General features: G+C 39.2%; 3 protein-coding genes and 1 pseudogene across 3 annotated transcripts; all 4 read right to left on the bottom strand.

Moving 5' to 3' along the window:
• LOC18783091 lies at positions 166 to 6,185 on the bottom strand (annotated as a pseudogene).
• On the bottom strand, positions 6,634 to 9,128 carry LOC18782234 (GDSL esterase/lipase 2). The gene is made up of 6 exons (XM_007216292.2): positions 8,907 to 9,128; positions 8,325 to 8,572; positions 8,075 to 8,196; positions 7,728 to 7,940; positions 7,308 to 7,563; positions 6,634 to 7,177 (listed from the first exon to the last, which is right to left on the bottom strand). Exons 1-6 carry the CDS (start codon positions 8,918 to 8,920, stop codon positions 6,966 to 6,968), a joined length of 1,065 nt encoding a protein of 354 aa, XP_007216354.2. The 5' UTR covers positions 8,921 to 9,128; the 3' UTR covers positions 6,634 to 6,965.
• On the bottom strand, positions 12,477 to 14,463 carry LOC18783249 (GDSL esterase/lipase 1). The gene is made up of 5 exons (XM_020559620.1): positions 14,168 to 14,463; positions 13,916 to 14,037; positions 13,569 to 13,781; positions 13,150 to 13,405; positions 12,477 to 13,024 (listed from the first exon to the last, which is right to left on the bottom strand). Exons 1-5 carry the CDS (start codon positions 14,454 to 14,456, stop codon positions 12,813 to 12,815), a joined length of 1,092 nt encoding a protein of 363 aa, XP_020415209.1. The 5' UTR covers positions 14,457 to 14,463; the 3' UTR covers positions 12,477 to 12,812.
• Positions 15,620 to 17,549, bottom strand: LOC18784123 (GDSL esterase/lipase 2). The gene is made up of 5 exons (XM_007216541.2): positions 17,281 to 17,549; positions 17,061 to 17,182; positions 16,482 to 16,712; positions 16,118 to 16,373; positions 15,620 to 16,028 (listed from the first exon to the last, which is right to left on the bottom strand). Exons 1-5 carry the CDS (start codon positions 17,543 to 17,545, stop codon positions 15,793 to 15,795), a joined length of 1,110 nt encoding a protein of 369 aa, XP_007216603.1. The 5' UTR covers positions 17,546 to 17,549; the 3' UTR covers positions 15,620 to 15,792.

Genomic DNA, 18,007 nt, shown 5'->3' with positions numbered 1-18,007 from the left:
TGGATATAAACTCCATTTGACTTTTTAAAAGGACTAAATATACAATGCCATCTGTGCTTTTTTTTTTTTTCTTTCTAAAAATCTTAGTACACTCCCTTATGAATTTGGGGGTTAAATTTTGTCTGTACTTGATAAAAACTCAAAGCATACATACTAGAAAGATGATATATCAAACCATAAACTTATTTTGAAACAGAAGTTGTGTCTGCAAAATTCTAAGTTGGTTATAAAAAAAAACCAATCAATCCACATTTTTGTCTAAACTTCAAACAGCTCTTCGAGATTAATGTAAGGCCTGTGACATTAACGAGGACACTTGCTGGTAAACCCTTTCAGTTGGATGACCAGAGTCAAAAAACACATACTCAGAAACATTGTCACATAATTCATACTCTGTCACACCTCTCTTCCCTCCACAGTATCAATTCCTCTGTATTGACCAGAGCCACAACATACCACCTTTCCTTCCTTGAAACCTTCACAAGCATTACAACAAGAAGAAGGCAACATTAGAAATAGCTAAAAGAGATGCTATATGGCTGGCCTTTTATTTTCCCTTACCAAATTTTGATGGATTCTCAATTCTTTCATTTATGTAACTGTACAAATTTGGATTTGAATATTTGAATCCATGGCGTTGTCTCTTCAGCTTTAGGAGGGCTTTCGCAAGTTGTCAATTGTGTAGTTTCGCGAGTTCTGTAATTTGTTCCACACAGGCATCTGTGTTTTCTGGGTTATATGCTCTTGTGCCTGGTAAGCAACCAAGAGACACCACGCCTGCAACCCCAAATTTCCTTCCTCCTTTCTCGTATATTCCCTGCAACATGTAACATGGACTGTAATTAAACCTCGGAACAAGAAGAAACTAGAGTCAAAATGTTTGCCATGTTTTATATGAGCCAACATATTCTTTGTGTGAGTGGGACTCAAACTGACTGGAATTTGATGTGAATGGTGCAAAATAATCATGCTTCCGATGCTAATCAAGTAAACAGCTTTCGACAAAAATGTTTTGGCCTCTGCATGGCCTAGTTTGTGCCTCAGCTGTTTCACCACCTTCTTGAACTGACATAGTTGAGTTTTAAGGTCTATCACCTGAAACCAAGAAATCACACAATCAAATCATTCGTGTAAATTCAACGATTTCAACAAGAAGTTCTTCCTCAGATATGTTTGGCCAAGTCTGAGCAGGCTATGGCTGCCAAAGGGCAGCATTGGCCTTGTAATTGTGACTAGTTGTTGGATAACTCCACATATAGACAAGCAGCTTCCTTTTTCTAGCCTAAAATACAATTTAGAAAGCAAATATAGAAGCAAGATCATATACATATCCTTGATGAGTTTCAGCTAGAGAACCAGCTCCAGCAGATGCAAAGTCCACCCTATAAGTATAATTGTTCAACCCATGCTGCAAATATGGTGGTAAAAATGGCAACTTTGCATACTCAGCTGCAGCGTTGATGGAAAGTTAACATTCAGTTATGCATAATCACTAGTGTTTGAAGAGCATAACATTGATGTTTGTTGAAAAAATAATGCTTATTTGTGTTCTACACAATTCTAGAGAAGTCAAGAATTCAAAAGATGGAGATGGCAATGCAAGAATATTCTAGAACAAGCTAGCAGTGGCTGAATGCTCAAGGCGGTGGAACAAAAGCAATTGAAGTTTGAAGAACATTCTAGTACAAGACACATATGTGGCTAAGAAATGAAGAAGCCCAAGTCAGTGGCTGTGCATGTCGGCAATCAAAGCCTATAAATAGGCATGGTTGTGCTCATATAAGGTGGAGTCCAACGAAAAGAACTCCCAAACTATAAGGGAGCCAAGAGCTACCCAAAGCTACCTATGTTAGGGAGCCAATAAGCTGACCAATCTCAGTGAAGGGCCAAATAGCCCAAAACTAATCTAAACCAAGTGTGGTGGTCAATAAGCCAATAAGCTATAAAGAAGGCCAATCAGCCTACACCAAGCCATGTACTATTCTCCTCAAATATAATAAAATCACTTTGTTCAACTATTGTCCTAAACCCCTTCACACATAAACAATAGTATCAGAGCAACACACATCACACCTCCTAAATTCTAACAATAGTGTTGACGCTCAAAAATGGTTCGGCACTTTTGAGCCCAACTTAGTGATGATGTGTGATGGATGATGGGTGAAGGTGGTGAGGACTTTCACCAAGTGTGTGAGGATTTGGGCAAGTGATAAATATACAGAAGACAAGATATACGTGGTTCACCCTTAATGAATGGGCTACGTCCACGGGGAAGTATATTCTCACTATAATAATGTATGTGTTTACATTTGTACATGGGGTTGAACCCAAATATAAAGGGAAGAAGGGAGAAGCCCATGACTAAAGATAAAGTCCAGCCCAGAGATCCCTCCCTAAGTGGAGAATGGTCTCCTTTTATAGATGAGGGGGAGTCTACACATCTTGTAATATTCCAATGTGGAACTCTTTGCCTTGCTTAGATTTGCTTCTAGTTGCTTGGTCAGATATGGTATAAACAGAAGTCCCCTAAGTTCTCAAGTAAGGAGGTACTTCTTAGTTGAGGACTTGTAATTTTCAATGCACTGACTGAGCAACACCTTAGTCTTCTTCCAAGTAGTGTGGTATGGATGGTGCCGAAGGCATCGCTCTTGTCGAATGATGATGGGGTGCCGAAGGCATGGCTCGCGCTAAATGATGACGGGGTGCCGAAGGCATCACTCTCGTCGAATGATGACGGGGTGCCGAAGGCATCACCCACGTTGAATGATGACCGGGTGCCGAAGGCATCACGCTCGCCGAATGATAACGGAGTGCCGAAGGCATCGCTCTCGTCGAATGATGGCAGAGTGCCGAATGATGACGGGGTGCCGAAGGCATCGCTCTCGTCGAATGATGACGGGGTGCCGAAGGCATCACCCACGTCGAATGATGACCGGGTGCCGAAGGCATCAGGCTCGCCGAATGATGGCAGGGTGCCGAAGGCATCGCTCTCGTCGAGTGATGACAGGGTGCGTGCCGAAGGCATCGCTCTCATCGAATGATGGCGGGGGTACCGAAGGCATCGCTCGCGCCTAATGATGAAGCTTGTAGAACAAACTTACCAATTGTTATTGCCGATGGCTAATAATCTTGGATTTTTTCTTTTGGCGTATATGCCGATGATCTTTACCAATAATTATTGCCCATGGCTAATAATCTTGGACTTTTTATTTTTACCAATGACTATTGCCGATGGCTAATAATCTTGGGTTTTTTGCTTTTGGCGTTCGGAGCCTATGGATTTGACAAGGGCAAGGAGGGTCGCTAGCTTCTCCGCCACTTTTGCATAGCCCTTGCCGAACGACAAGGGTCGTGTGAATTTTTTTTTTGAGGCCTTTGTGTTTCTCTTGGGTGAACCAAGACTGCTCGGTAAGGTGGGAGAAGACTTTTCAAGTACCAAGCCACGCTCAGCGACTCTGCCGATCGACAAGGATCGCAAGTATCCTCAGTGGCCTTTGAGCTCTTAACACCATCTGCACAGAACGTACCGTTCGGCATAGAAACTGGTTCGGAAAGGGGGCTTCAGAGCATAATAGCGTTGGCAAAGGAGGGTCCGACTTCCATGGCGGCTAGGTCCTTTGCTATTTTTGTGAACAAGCATTTACTTCTGCTCAGCCCTTGCCGAACGGCAAGGGTGGATTGAAAATTTTTGAGAGCCTGTGGTGTCCTCGGCAAGAGGGCTTGTGAGGTTTTGGCTTGGGCTGCGTAGCAACCGTTTGGCAAGGTGTTTGAACCTTCGTCATTGGCTATGCTGAAGGAAGGCTGCTTCGGCAAGCAGCAAGGTCTTCGTGGTGGCTTGGGTTCGAATATAAAGAGGTCAAGTCTTCGGCAAGGGTGTGGTTTGTTGTGATTGTGAGCCGGGCAAGGCAGCCGTAGTCTTGGCTCTTGGACGTTCGGCAAGCTTGACTTGAAACTGTGATTTTTGTGGGCCTCTCAAGTTCGCAGCATGGCTCTTGCCGTTCGGCAATGGTGCTGGGTCTTTGTGAAAAGTGTGAGTTGTTGGGGTCGTGACCAAAGGAGAGAAATCTTGTGACGTGAGTTTCGGCAAGGGCCAAAGATCAGAGAGTTGCTAGGGCTCAGCAAGTTGCTGTTTCGGCAAGGTTGATAAAGAAGGGGGCCTTCTCCAGTTCAGCAATTTCCAAGGGGGTTGTGGAAGAGGAGGTGCCGTGTGCTCCAGCTTTTGGCAAGGCTCCTGCCGATCGGCAAAGGTCTGTCGAAGGAGTTTTGGTGAGCTTTCAGACCTGCACACGGTACCATAGATAGATGCCCCATACATGTAATTAGAAGTGGCCTCCGTTGTCTTGACTTGGGCATCATGCATATCCCGCATAGTGCACTTCAAAGGGCTGAGAGTTCACATGTGCTCCAACAAGCCATGATGTGCCGTTCGGAATCCTCGACCAAGTGGGTGTCTTGAGAAAACCAGAGGCATGGCTACCGTTCGATGGCTGGTCGAGTGGCATGGAGATGGTGGTCTCTCAAGGCTCTTGGGTGGCTTGAGCAAATGGGTGTGCCATTCAGTGTTTTGAACAAAGACCAACCATGAGTCAGAAGACTTGGGAGCTTTTGGAACTGCTCCTAGAGTTGCTGATCTGAAGCTTCCGAAGAAGCCAAAGTATGGTTGCTGCCGAACATGGTTCTGAGCAATCAACCTTGGTGCGAGGCATGTGGAGTTTTCTGCGGTTGCCATTCGGTTGGCATGTGGGCTTCAGTATGGGTACTCCATGCAAGCCATGCAGAAAGAAGAAAATAATTTTGGTGAATTGGAGTATTGGGCAACTGCCAAATTGGAACTTTTCAAAGTAACCAAATCTGGACAGCTCCTATTATTCATATGTAATATTCATATTTGTTGAATAGGATTGTGCAATGAATTATTTAAATATTGCATGCCTGTATACAATATTTATATATAAAAAGAGAAATCTTATCTTGTGGTGAGGATGCACGTGGGCATCCTTCATATTGGAGCAATTTTTTCTTGGGCATGTTCAAGCCATGCATGGTGATATCCTTGGTGCATTTGGAATATTAGGCCACCCCCAAATTGAGACTCTTCAAAGTGACTGAAAGGTGGGTTGCTTCAGCAGATACATGTCTTCGGCATATTTGTTCCTTGAGATCCAATGGTGGCTTCTGCATATATGGTGCTAAACGATAAGCTAAAAGGCAATGATTGAAAGGGTACCGAAGGACACTGAAGGAAGGGAGAACGACAAAGGCTTCTTGTGTCGATTCCCACAGACGGCGCCAAACTGTTGACGCTCAAAAATGATTCGGCACTTTTGAGCCCAACTTAGTGATGATGTGTGATGGATGATGGGTGAAGGTGGTGAGGACTTTCACCAAGTGTGTGAGGATTTGGGCAAGTGATAAATATACAGAAGACAAGATATACGTGGTTCACCCTTAATGAATGGGCTACGTCCACGGGGAAGTATATTCTCACTATAATAATGTATGTGTTTACATTTGTACATGGGGTTGAACCCAAATATAAAGGGAAGAAGGGAGAAGCCCATGACTAAAGATAAAGTCCAGCCCAGAGATCCCTCCCTAAGTGGAGAATGGTCTCCTTTTATAGATGAGGGGGAGTCTACACATCTTGTAATATTCCAATGTGGGACTCTTTGCCTTGCTTAGATTTGCTTCTAGTTGCTTGGTCAGATATGATATAAACAAATAGTATTTAAAGGGTCATACCAATGAAATCTGGGATTAGAAGGCCATCGGAAAATCTACCAGTTGGGTAACTGAAGAAGGTTTCTTCATATGGCAAGAACTTTTCCTGGAAAGAGGTTGTAGGGTTCATTCAGTTATTGTTTCCTACATCAAATACGGAATCACCAAAGATGAACATGGCTTTGTGCTTTTTATGGTGCCTAGAATGGCCATGGCTAGAGCTACTTGCAATGAGAAGGCTTACACAAAAAGCCAGGATATATATTTGCAACCTTGAAGTTGCCATTCTAGCAATGTGGTTTACTTTGTCTCTGCTTCAAATGCATAAATAGGTTTTCGAGATTTACTTGTCGAAAAGGAAACAAATGTTAACTTCAGTGATCAAACCACAGTTAGTGTAGCCCACCTCAACAACATAGTTGCTGAGCTAACCACATATATGTAAACATGATTGAAAATAATGTTTGAAGGACTAACAATCAAACCAACAATCTTCTCCTCTGTTTCAGTTCTGTATGTTTAAAATATTGCAACCTTTGAGAGGAGCTGGTTTCTAAGATGACCCAATGATCATTAACTTTTGTCAGCAAATAACAACTTTGAAAAGACACTAGAACCTCTAAAAAAAGGGTAACTTACTACAAATTGGAGGATCTAAAACTCGTCCACTTTCATTCTAAAATTCTTACACAAATTTTCACCATTTCTCATCCACCAAGAGTTATTTTCGTGTTAAATTATTTTTCATGCTTGACGTAGACGGTACCAGCAATCATTTATTATTGGGAGTTTATACACAAAATGCCTACTTAACAGAGCACCTAGTTCTTGGCTTTTGCTTCTATCTTTCCCCCATAAAATCCCTTACAGGATTGAGTAGAATTTATTCTTTGGTTCTTTTGGTGTCAATAATTGGAATCCAGAAAACATCCATCACATCCATTTTTGATTTGTGAATACATTAATACAAAGATGATATATCAAACCATAATTTATTTATAAACAGAGATTGTCTGTGCAAATTCACAGGTGCTTATTGAAACTAAAAAATACATAGGTTTCTGATCTTCAAATAACTCTTTCAAATTAAAAGAAGGCCCTGGGACATAGGAAGTATGGCTCCCCCATAACTTGAACACTTGCCCATGTGCCCATGGCTCCATCAAACTTTTAATTCGCTTGGAAAAGGAAATTGTGTCTGCAAATTGCTCAATTTCTTATGAAACTATCAAGCCATATTTTGCCTAAACTTCAAATAGCTCCTTCAAGTTATGGCTCCACCATAACTTGGACACTTGCTCGTAAAACCTTTCAGTTGCATGGGCAGAGTCAAAGAAGACGTACTCAGTAACATTGTTACATAACTCATACTCAGTCACACCTCTCTTCCCTCCACAGGTATTAATTGCTCTATATGGACCAGAGCCACAGCACGCCGCCTTTCCTTCCTTGAAACCTTTATGAGTCGGCACAGTAATAACGAAAAAGAATATTAAAAAGGAGACATGACTTATCAGCTTATGACAAAACCAAATAAGAGAAACTATAACTTAAAAGGAGAAGGTGTCATGGATGGCTATGCATACCATATTTTGATGGATGATTAATTCTTTCTTTAGCGTAAGTGTAGAGATTAAGCGTTGAGTATTTGAATCCTTGGAGCTCTTTCTTCAGCTTTGTGAGGACTTTGGAAAGTAGTCTGTTGTGTAGATTCTCAAGTGCTGTAATTTCTTCCCGGGAAGGGCCTGTGTTTCCTGGTTGAATAAATCTCATGCTTGGCGTAGAAGCATAAGGGCCTAAGTTTGAAAATCCAAATTTCCTGCCTCCTTTCTTGTATACATCCTGACAAAATGTATATCAAATCAATCCTCCAAAAGATCTTTCTGGATTCATAATCAGAAGACACAAAGTTGTACACAAATTGTAACAAGTTATAGAAAAAAGAAGAAACTCGAATTAAAAAATTTCGCCTGCTATGTATGTGTGGAAAACGAAGATAAGATTACTTTGATCCAACTTGTCAGGTTGCCAATAACCCAACCAACATATTCTTCATGGCTGGTATTGGTTGCTAATGGGGAAAAATAGTCATTGCCTCCAATGCTGATTAAGTAGACAGCTTTGGACAGCAATGTGTAGGCTTCTGCTTCACCTAGTTTCTTCCTCAACTGCTTCTCCACCTTCTTGAATTGACTTCGTTGAGTTTTAAGGTCTATCACCTGAAAACAACAGATAATATAATCAAATCATGCTAACGAAAAGCACGCGAATTACCAAAAATACATTTTGAGATGCTGCAACTGTAACTAAAAGTCATAACAAGGGAAAACATATAATAAGCCAGAGCATATACAAATCCTTGGAAGGTTTCAACCAGAGCACCAGCTCCAGCAGAAGCAAAGTTCACCCCATAAGTATAGTCTTTCAACCCAGGTTGTAAATATGCTGGTATAAATGGCAACTTGGCATACTCAGCTGTATCATGTGTATCATAATATTTAACAGTTAGTTGTATCATGTGTTTGTATTATCAGTTGCTGTCAGTTAGCAGCAAAGGTGTTAATGACTGAAAGAAACAATATTACTCACAAGATGGTTCTTACCAATGAAATCTGCGATTAAACGCCCATTAGAAAATCTACCAGTTGGGTACCTGAAGAATGTTTCACCATATGGCAACCAATTGGCCTGTAAACCTTTTGAGGTATTTATGTAGTTATTATTTCCAGGATCATAGAGTGAATCGCCAAAGATGAACAGGGCTGCATGTTTTTTCTGAAGCCCAGAATGGCCATGGCAGCTGCTTTGAATAACAAGGCCTGCACAGAAAGCCAAGATATAGATTTGAAACCTGAAAGATGCCATTCCAGTATGTTGTGTTTAGCTTTGTATTATATAATCTTTTCCTCTGTTTCAATTCAATTTAATAGATGGCAGAAACTTTTCAAGGCACATATTGGGATAAGGAAAAGATAAGGAAATTACTTCCTATTCCAGATAACATAAAGAAAAGTCAAGGAAAGTGAACTAAAAAAGAAAAAGATACAGTGAGAATTTTTTTGTCTTCAGTATCAATTGAATCACAAAGAAACTTCTGCTAAGTTGACCATTCATAATCCAATGAAAAGAAAATAGCTGCAGCCTCCTTTACTTGAAATCGTGTATCTGAAAATGTTGACATTTACCTCCTCTGTTTCATGCCCGTGTATAGGTGTTGTTGATTTGCTTGTGGAACATTGGAAATTAGTGTAGTCTAATGAAGTTTCTTTTAGTCCTACAGAGTGGCCACAGATTTTGAAATGTATATAAAGTAACAAAGTAACAAAGTAGTTTTATTTGATTGGTTGAAGTAGGAAAGGTACAAGGCTTGTTGGATATAAGACAGCTGGTATAGAACAACTGGTAGTTTTCAGCTTGATTACTTTGAGTGGGCTGCATGGTTATTTATACAGATGCTATGTCGGCAATTTTCTTTGGACAAATCTAAAGCATTTTCAGCCACAAGTTAGTCCTTTAATTCTAGATTTTTCTAGTTATAATTACAATAGATAATTATTAGGATGATTCTAGTAAGAGTTAACCAACTTTTACTTGGTAATTCTCTCAATTATTCTAGAATTTTCTAGTTTTATCACACAAATGTGCTAATGTTTAACACTCCTCCTTCATGCACATTTATGTTATTCTGAGCACGTTTCGTAGCAGTTCGAATTTTGGTTTTGGAAGTGCCTTAGTGAAGATGTCTGCGATTTGCTCCTCTGTTTTACAATACTTGAGCTCAACTTCTTTGTTTGCTGAGACTTCTCTTAAAAAGTGATGCTTGATGGCTATATGTTTTGTCCTACTATGGAACACTGGATTTTTCGGCATTGCTATAGCAGACTTGTTGTTGCAAAGTATTTCAGTAGCTTCTGTTTGGCACTCTCCCATATCTTCAAATATTCTTCTGAGCCATATAGCTTGGCATGCTGAACTTGTTGCTGCTATGTACTTGGCTTCTGTTGATGATTGTGCCACGGTATTTTCTTGATGACCTTGAAAATATTCCAAACCCAATTGTAAATGCATAGCCTCATTTCATGCCATCCACCGATCTAGCCCAATCATTGTATGTGTAGCCAAATAGTCTTGGATCTGTAGTGGGCTTATACCAAATGCCATAGTCAATTGTGCCTTGCAAGTATCTTAATATTCTCTTTGCTGCTCCATAGTGCATCTGGCTTGAATTTTGCATAAATCTTGATAGTAAGCTTGTGGCGTACATGATGTCGGGTCTTTTTGTTGTCAAGTATAGTAAGCTCCCAATGAGACTTCAATAAACTCATTCATCTGTTGTACTTGATCCATCTTCTCTTCTTAATTTCTCATTGGTGATAACTGGAGTAGCCACAGTCTTGCACCCGTACATTTTGAACTTCTTCAATAGATTCTCAATGTATTTTTTCTGGCATATGAAGATTCCATCTTCTTCTTGGTTTATCTCAATGCCCAAAAAGTAGTGCATCCACCCAAGGTCACTCATCTCGAATGTTTTCATCATAACTTTTTTGAACTTTTGAATTATTTCTTCATTGTTTTCAGTGTAGATGAAGTCAACCACATACAGAGAGATGATCAAGATATCGGAGTTACCTTGAGTTTTGGGGTAGAGAGTAGGCTCATTTTTGCTCCTCCTGAAGCCTGCGTTGATGACGTACTTGTCTATGCGGTTGTTCCATGCTCGTGGTGCTTGCTTGAGTCCGTACAAGGCTTTTTTTTAGCTTAAGTGTTTGATCTTCTCCTCCTTACTCAATAAATCCTTGTGGTTGCTCCACATGTATTTCTTCTTCGTGCTCTCCATTTAGAAATGCAGACTTTACGTCTAGCTGATAAATTCTCCATTTCTTTTGAGCTGCTAGTGCTACCAGTGCTCTTATAGTGTCAAGTCTTGCAACTGGTGCAAATGTCTCGTTGTAGTTTGTGCCCAGCTGTTGTAGTAGCCTTTAGCTACTAGCCTTGCTTTATGTTTTTGTATTGACCCATCAGGATTAAATTTGGTCTTATAGACCCATTTAACCTCAATGATCTCCTTGTCTTGTGGGCGATCAACGAGCTCCCACATTTTGTTTTTCTCAAATGTTTTGATTTCTTCTTCCATAGAGTTTCTCCAGATTTCTTCTTTTACTGCAACTTCAAAACTTTCTGGTTCTATAGTTATGAAGTTGCAAGTTTCATATATATCTTGGAGTGATCTAGTTCTTTGTTGTGGTTCTGGAGAAACTTCATGTTGTATAGATGGACAAGTTGTTGTAGGTGGAGGAGTCATACCTGGAGTTTCTTTAGTTTTCTCTCTGCACGGTTGTGTTATAGTAAGACTTTTTCTTTCAACTTTTTCTTCCTCCCAATTCCATGATGTTGATTCATCAAACTCAATATCTCAGCTTATCATGAACTTCTTCGTTATGGGATTGTAGACTCGATATCCTTTAGATTGGTTACTGTATCCCAGGAATATACCAACTTCATATTTTTCTTCTAGCTTGTGTCTTTTCTCCTTTGGAATGTGTGCACATAGCAAATGCATCCAAATACTTTGAGATGCTTGTTGATGCTCTACTCCTTCATCTTCACAAAAAAGGGAATGAAGGAACCACCAATTGTAGGAGTCATGAAGCCAGGAGCTGCTGGATTAGGATTGGCATTGAAGGGACCAGCAGCAGCTAAAGAGGAGAAGAAACCAGAAAAGACTGTCTTCGAATTGAAATTGGAGTCATTTGAGGCAGCTTCTAAAATAAACTGATCAAGGAGGTAAGGAGCTTCACTGACTTAGGCCGCAAGGAAGCAAAGGACTTAGTGGAGAAGGCGCCATCTGTGCTAAAGAAAGGATTATCAAAGGAAGAAGGAGAGCAACTAATAGAGAAGCTCAAAGCTCTTGGCGCAAAAGTTGTTCTTGAATGAAATCATTACTACGATGCATATGTACTCCAATTTGAGAGGTTGTGAGATTAGTCAATGTTTCTTGCGGAACACCAGGTCACCAGCTTTTCTGAAATTTTAGCAATCCATATAAAACACATCTCAGATTTTCTCCAGTTGTTTTGAAGTTGAGATATTTTCTGATGATTGATTTCTTTTTGTATTGATATCTAAGCAGGTAAAGGTGAGACGTTGATTAAGAATGGCCCATCGACATAGAAGGCTTTCCATAATTGAGTATGTTTTTGAGTATGTTTGATGTCCTTCTTAGTGTGTTGTAATTCCATAATAGAAGGCTAACCACATATATGTAAACATGATTGAAAATAATGTTTGAAGGACTAACAATCAAACCAGCAATCTTCTCCTCTGTTTCAGTTCTGTATGTTTAAAACATTGTAACCTCTTTAAATTGAGAGAAGAGCTGGTTTCTAAGATGATCCTGTAAAACTTCTAAAAAAGCACTAGAACCTCTAAAAAAGCAAATAACAACTTTTAAATGTAATTAACCAGGTCATTTTCCAAAATTATTACTTTCCTTCGCTCATTTTGACCTTAACCTCTATGGAATATTGTACACATCAGTAGAATCGCCTGCAATTCTCCGGAACTAGGGAAATATAACAAAGCAAATTGAGAAACAAGCAACCAAAATAGACCACCTTCACCATTTGCATAACGTCGATCGATTGCCCTACTTAACAGAGCACCTAGTTCTTGGCTTTGCTTCTATCTTCCCCCCATAGGATCCCTTACAGGATTGAGTAGAATTTAATCTTTGGTTCTTTTGGTCTCAAGAATTGGAGTGCAGAAAACATCTATCACATCTATTTTTGAGTTGTGAATACATTAATACAAAGATGATATATCAAACCTTAATTTATTTTTAAACTGAGATTGTCTGTGCAAATTCACAGGTGCTTGCTTATTGAAACTAACAAATCCATAGGTTTCTGAACTTCAAGTAGCTCTTTCAAATTAAAAGAAGGCCCTGGGACATTGGGAGTATGGCTCCACCTTAACTTGGAGACTTGCCCATGTGCCCATGGCTCCATCAAACTTTTAATTTGCTTCGAAACGGAAATTGTGTCGACAAATTGCTCAATTTCTTATGAAACTATCAGGCCATATTTTGCCTAAACTTCAAAGAGCTCCTTCAAGTTTTGTCCCCACCATAACTTGGACACTTGCTCGTAAACCCTTTCAGTTGGATGGACAGAGTCAAAAAAGACATACTCAGTAACATTGCCACATAACTCATACTCAGTCACACCTCTCTTCCCTCCACAGGTATAAATTCCTCCGTATGGGCCAGAGCCACAGCACGCCGCCTTTCCTTCCTTGAAACCTTTACGAGTCGGCACAGTAATAACGAAAAAGAAAATTAAAAAGGAGACATGAATTATCAGCTTATGACAAAACCAAATAAGAGAAACTATAACGTAACGGAGAAGGTGTCATGGCTATGCATACCATATTTTGATGGATGATTAATTCTTTCTTTAGCGTAAGTGTAGAGATTAAGCTTTGAGTATTTGAATCCTTGGAGCTCTTTCTTCAGCTTTGTGAGGACTTTGGAAAGTAGTCTATTGTGTAGTTTCACAAGTGCTGTAACTTCTTCCCCGGAAGGGCCTGTGTTTCCTGGTTGAATCACTCTCATGCTTGGCACAGAAGCAAGAGGGGCCAAGCTTGAAAATCCAAATTTCCTGCCTCCTTTCTTGTATACATCCTGACAAAATGTATATCAAATCACTCCTCCAAAAGATCTTTCCGGATTCATAATCAGAAGACACAAAGTTGTACACAAATTGTAACAAGTTATAGAAAAAAGAAGAAACTCGAATTAAAAAATTTCGCGTGATATGTATGTGTGAAAAAGAAGATAAGATCACTTTGATCCAACTTGTCAGGTTGCCAATAACCCAGCCAACATATTCGTCATGGCTGGTATTGGTTGCTAATGGGATAGAATAGTCATTGCTTCCAATGCTGATTAAGTAGACAGCTTTGGACAGCAATGTGTAGGCTTCTGCTTCACCTAGTTTCTGCCTCAACTGCTTCTCCACCTTCTTGAATTGACTTCGTTGAGTTTTAAGGTCTATCACCTGAAAACAACAGATCACATAATCAAATCATGCTAACGAAAAGCACACGAATTACCGAAAATACATATTGAGATGCTGCAACTGTAACTAGAAGTCTTAACAAGGTAAAACATATAATAAGCCAGAGCATATACAAATCCTTGATGGCTTTCAACTAGAGCACCAGCTCCACCAGAAGCAAAGTTCACCCCATAAGTATAGTCTTTCAACCCAGGTTGTAAATACGCTGGTATAATTGGCAACTTGGCATACTCAGCTGAAACATGAATGTAAATTTAATAGTTAGTTGTATCATGTGTTTGTATTATCAGTTGCTGTCAGTTAAAAGCAAAGGTGTTTGAAGAAATGACTGAAAGAAACAATATTACTCACAAGATGGTTCTTACCAATGAAATCTGGGATTAAACGCCCATCAGAAAATCTACCAGTTGGGTACCTGAAGAATGTTTCACCATATGGCAACCAATTTGCCTGGAAATCTTTTGTGGTATTTATGTAGTTATTATTTCCAGGATCATAGAGTGAATCACCAAAGATGAACAGGGCTACATGTTTTTTCTGAAGCCCAGAATGGCCATTGCAGCTGCTTTGAATAACAAGGCCTGCACAGACAGCCAATATATAGATTTGAAACCTGAAAGATGCCATTCCAGTATGTTCTGTATAACTTTGCATTATATCATCTTTTTCTCTGTTTCAATTCAATTTAATAAGGAAATTACTTCCTGGTCCAGATAACATAAAGAAAAGACAAGGAAAGTCAACTAAAAAGGAAAAAGATGACACAAATGAGAGTAGGTTGATGCTTAGCATGATACATTGATACAGTCAGAAATTTTTTTCTTTATTATCAACTTGGATAAGACGTTTTCAGCTATTATTAGCTTCGATCACATCACATCACAAAATAATAGATTATACAGTAGAAACTTTTGCTAAGTTGACCATTCATAATCCAATGAAAAAAAATAGCTGCAGCAAAGTTTGGGAACTAAAAGTCAATAAATGGAAAATTTGCAATTTCAGTTTCATCAGCAGCCTTCCTCCAAAGAATCTTCTCATGAAAAGCAGCCAATGCTTCTAGAAGTCAAAGTCAATGTAATTCAACTAACTAAACCAGAGTTAGTTCATGGTTAGAGATTGAGATCTGTTAAGCTAGTTGTGGTTAACCTGTAGTCTATATAACTGAATCTGATGTACGTCTTTGTTTGGGTTAATAAAAGCAAGAAATTGAACCCTGCTTCACTTGGTTTTCTCTCTTTTTCTTGGTTTCCAAACATACATTAATTGAGTTGTAATTCTTCACAAAGGCTAGTGTTGTTGGTATTGTTAGTTTTGGCTAGTGTAGGCAATAGTTTTGGTATTTTAGGCCTCGTTTTTTTTGAAAGATCAGACTAGACTAGACTAGTAAAGTGGCTACATTTCATGTGCAATCAAGGCATAATATAGATATTGTTGTCTAACTCGGAGGATGAAGGAGGACTATCATAAGAGGTTGATGACTAAAACTTATCCCTCAGGATCCTACCATTTTCAAGGGGATTAGGGGGGATAAGTTTTAGTCATCAACCTCTCATAGATAGTCCCTATTCTTCCCCCAAGTTAGGCAACATATCCATATTATGCCTTGAATGCACATGAAATGTAGGCATTTTGCTAGTCTAGTATAGTCATCCCTATCAAACACGCCCTAAAGTTTCTAAATTCCCCCATTCATGATGATCTTGACCTCTATGGAACATTAAAAAAATCACCTGAAAACAGAATATGGAAAAGACCCCCTTCATCATTTGCTTAATGTCTATTGGCCTACTAAAGTATAGGCACTTAGTTCTGACTTACAGGATTTAGTACAACTTTTTCTTCATTTATTTTGGTGCCAAGATTTATATTACATAAAGCATCAAATACGTATATTAAGTTTCGAATACTTATTTACAAAGATGATGCATCAAAGTTCAATTTATTTTGAAACAGAAATTGTCTGCAAAATGCAGAATTGCTTATGAAACTAAACTTCAAACAGCTCCTTTAGATTATTGCTCGTCTTAGTCACATTGGGACTTCCACTCCACCATAACTTGGATATTTGCTGGTAAACCCTTTCTGTTGGGTGGCTAGAGTCAAAAAAGACATATTCAGTAACATTGTCACATAACTGAAACTCTGAACCTCTCTTCCCACCACAGCTCATAATTCCTCTGTATGGACCAGAGCCACAGCATGCCATCTTTCCTTCCTTGAAACCTTAACAGCATAACAACAATAACAAAAGGAACATTAAAACGAATAAGAGAAGCCAAAACTAAAGGAGGAGGTTCTCTGTCTATATATACCATATTTTGATGGGTTATTAATTGTATCAGTTAAGGGAGTGTAGAAGTTTGCATTTGAATATCTGAATCCATGCAGCTGGCTCTTCAGCTTTAGGAGGCCTTTAGCAACTACTCTGCTGTGTAGTTTCACTAGTGCTGTAACTTCTTCAGAGCAGGCACCTATGTTTTCTTGTTTAAGTATTCTCATGGAAGGTATACAACCGAGAGGAACCCCATTTGCAAACCCGAATTTCCTTCCTCCTTTCTTGTATATTTCCTGAAATAATGTGTATGAAGTAACTCATCCGAAATTTAGAAAGAAGAAGAATATTAACGAATCATGCGTGTTGTATATTCTTGAGAAAGTAGACATAAATGTATTTACTTTGATCACATCTGTCAGGTTGCCAACCACCATGCCAACATATTCTTCATGTGAGTGGGACGCAAACAAACTTGAATTTGTTAGGAATGGGGTATAATAATCATTGATTCCAATGCTAATCAAGTAAACAGCTTCTGATAGAAATGTGTAGGCTCCGGCATCACCTAGTTTGTGCCTTAACTGCTTCTCGACATTCTTGAAATAACTCACTTGAGTTTTAAGGTCTTTCACCTGAAAACAAGAAATATATAGTTATGCTAATAAAGAGATAGAGAATATATAATTTATACATGAAGTTGCTTCATTACATGTACAATATTTTAAGATAAAATGTACACATTTTGAAGTCTCTGTTTTGGGGCAGAGTCCACCAAACAGAATGTATGGTTTTTCATTTAGAATTTAACATTGCGACAATGATTCCCTCCTCAGAAGAGATTGATCAAGTCAGCAAGTCATGGCTTCCAAAGGGTGCCCTCAACTTTGGTTTCACACCTTCTACAGCCCCATATATGGACAATGCAACATGCTTTTTCAAACCTAAAATCAAAATTCTGATATATAAGGAGGATCCCATACAAATCCTTGATGAGTTTCAGATAGAGCACCACCCCCAGCAGATGCAAAGTTCACCCCATAAGTATAGTTGTTGAAGCCAGGTTGTAAATATGGTGGTATGAATGGCAACTTTGCATACTTAGCTGCATCATTAATGGAAAATTGAGCAATCAGAGATGTGCATGATCACTAGCGTTGAAGAACATATATAAAACTTTTAGTATTGTTTACAACATCTTACCAATGAAATCAGGGATTAGACGGCCATCGGAAGCTCTACCGGTGGGGTACTTGAAGAAGGTTTCTCCATATGGCCAGTTATTTGCCTTAAAGCTAATGGTAGTATTAATGTAGTTATTATTTCCAACATCAAATAGTGAATCACCAAAGATGAACAACGCTGCACGTTTCTCCTGAAGCCCGGAATCGCCATGGCTACAGTTGCTTGGAAAAAGAAGGCTTGCACAGAAAGCCAGGATGAATATATGAAGCCTTGAACTTGCCATTCTAGTTCTGGTTTGCTTTGTATAACCTTCTCTTGTGTTTCACGCCTATATATAGGTCTTGTTGATTTGCTTGTGGAAAAAGAAACCATCGGAAATTTGTGTAGTACAATGAAGTTTCTTGGAGTCATACAGAGGGCCCACAGACTTTGAAATGTCTATACAGTTGCTGCGCTAACCACATACGTAAAGTGATTGAAAACAATAATGAAGGACGAATATTCAAGCCAAAAGTAAAAGTAATTTGCTTATTCACCATGTATATAGCATGCACAGCAGCACATGTAATTACACCAAATTAAAGTCCTCGGTATGCACCAGAGCCACAGCACGCCGTCTTTCCTTCCTGAAACCTTTACAACACAATAAAAACAAAAGGAACATTAGAAAGGTGACATGACTTATCAGGGTATGAAAAAACCAAATAACAGAAAGTATACCATAATTTGATGGATGATTAATTCT

This window comes from Prunus persica, chromosome G3 (genome assembly GCF_000346465.2).
Source record: "Prunus persica cultivar Lovell chromosome G3, Prunus_persica_NCBIv2, whole genome shotgun sequence".
NCBI classification, from domain to species: domain Eukaryota; kingdom Viridiplantae; phylum Streptophyta; class Magnoliopsida; order Rosales; family Rosaceae; genus Prunus; species Prunus persica.
Note: the sequence above shows the minus strand (reverse complement) of the source record. Positions and strands in the feature narration are given on the sequence as shown.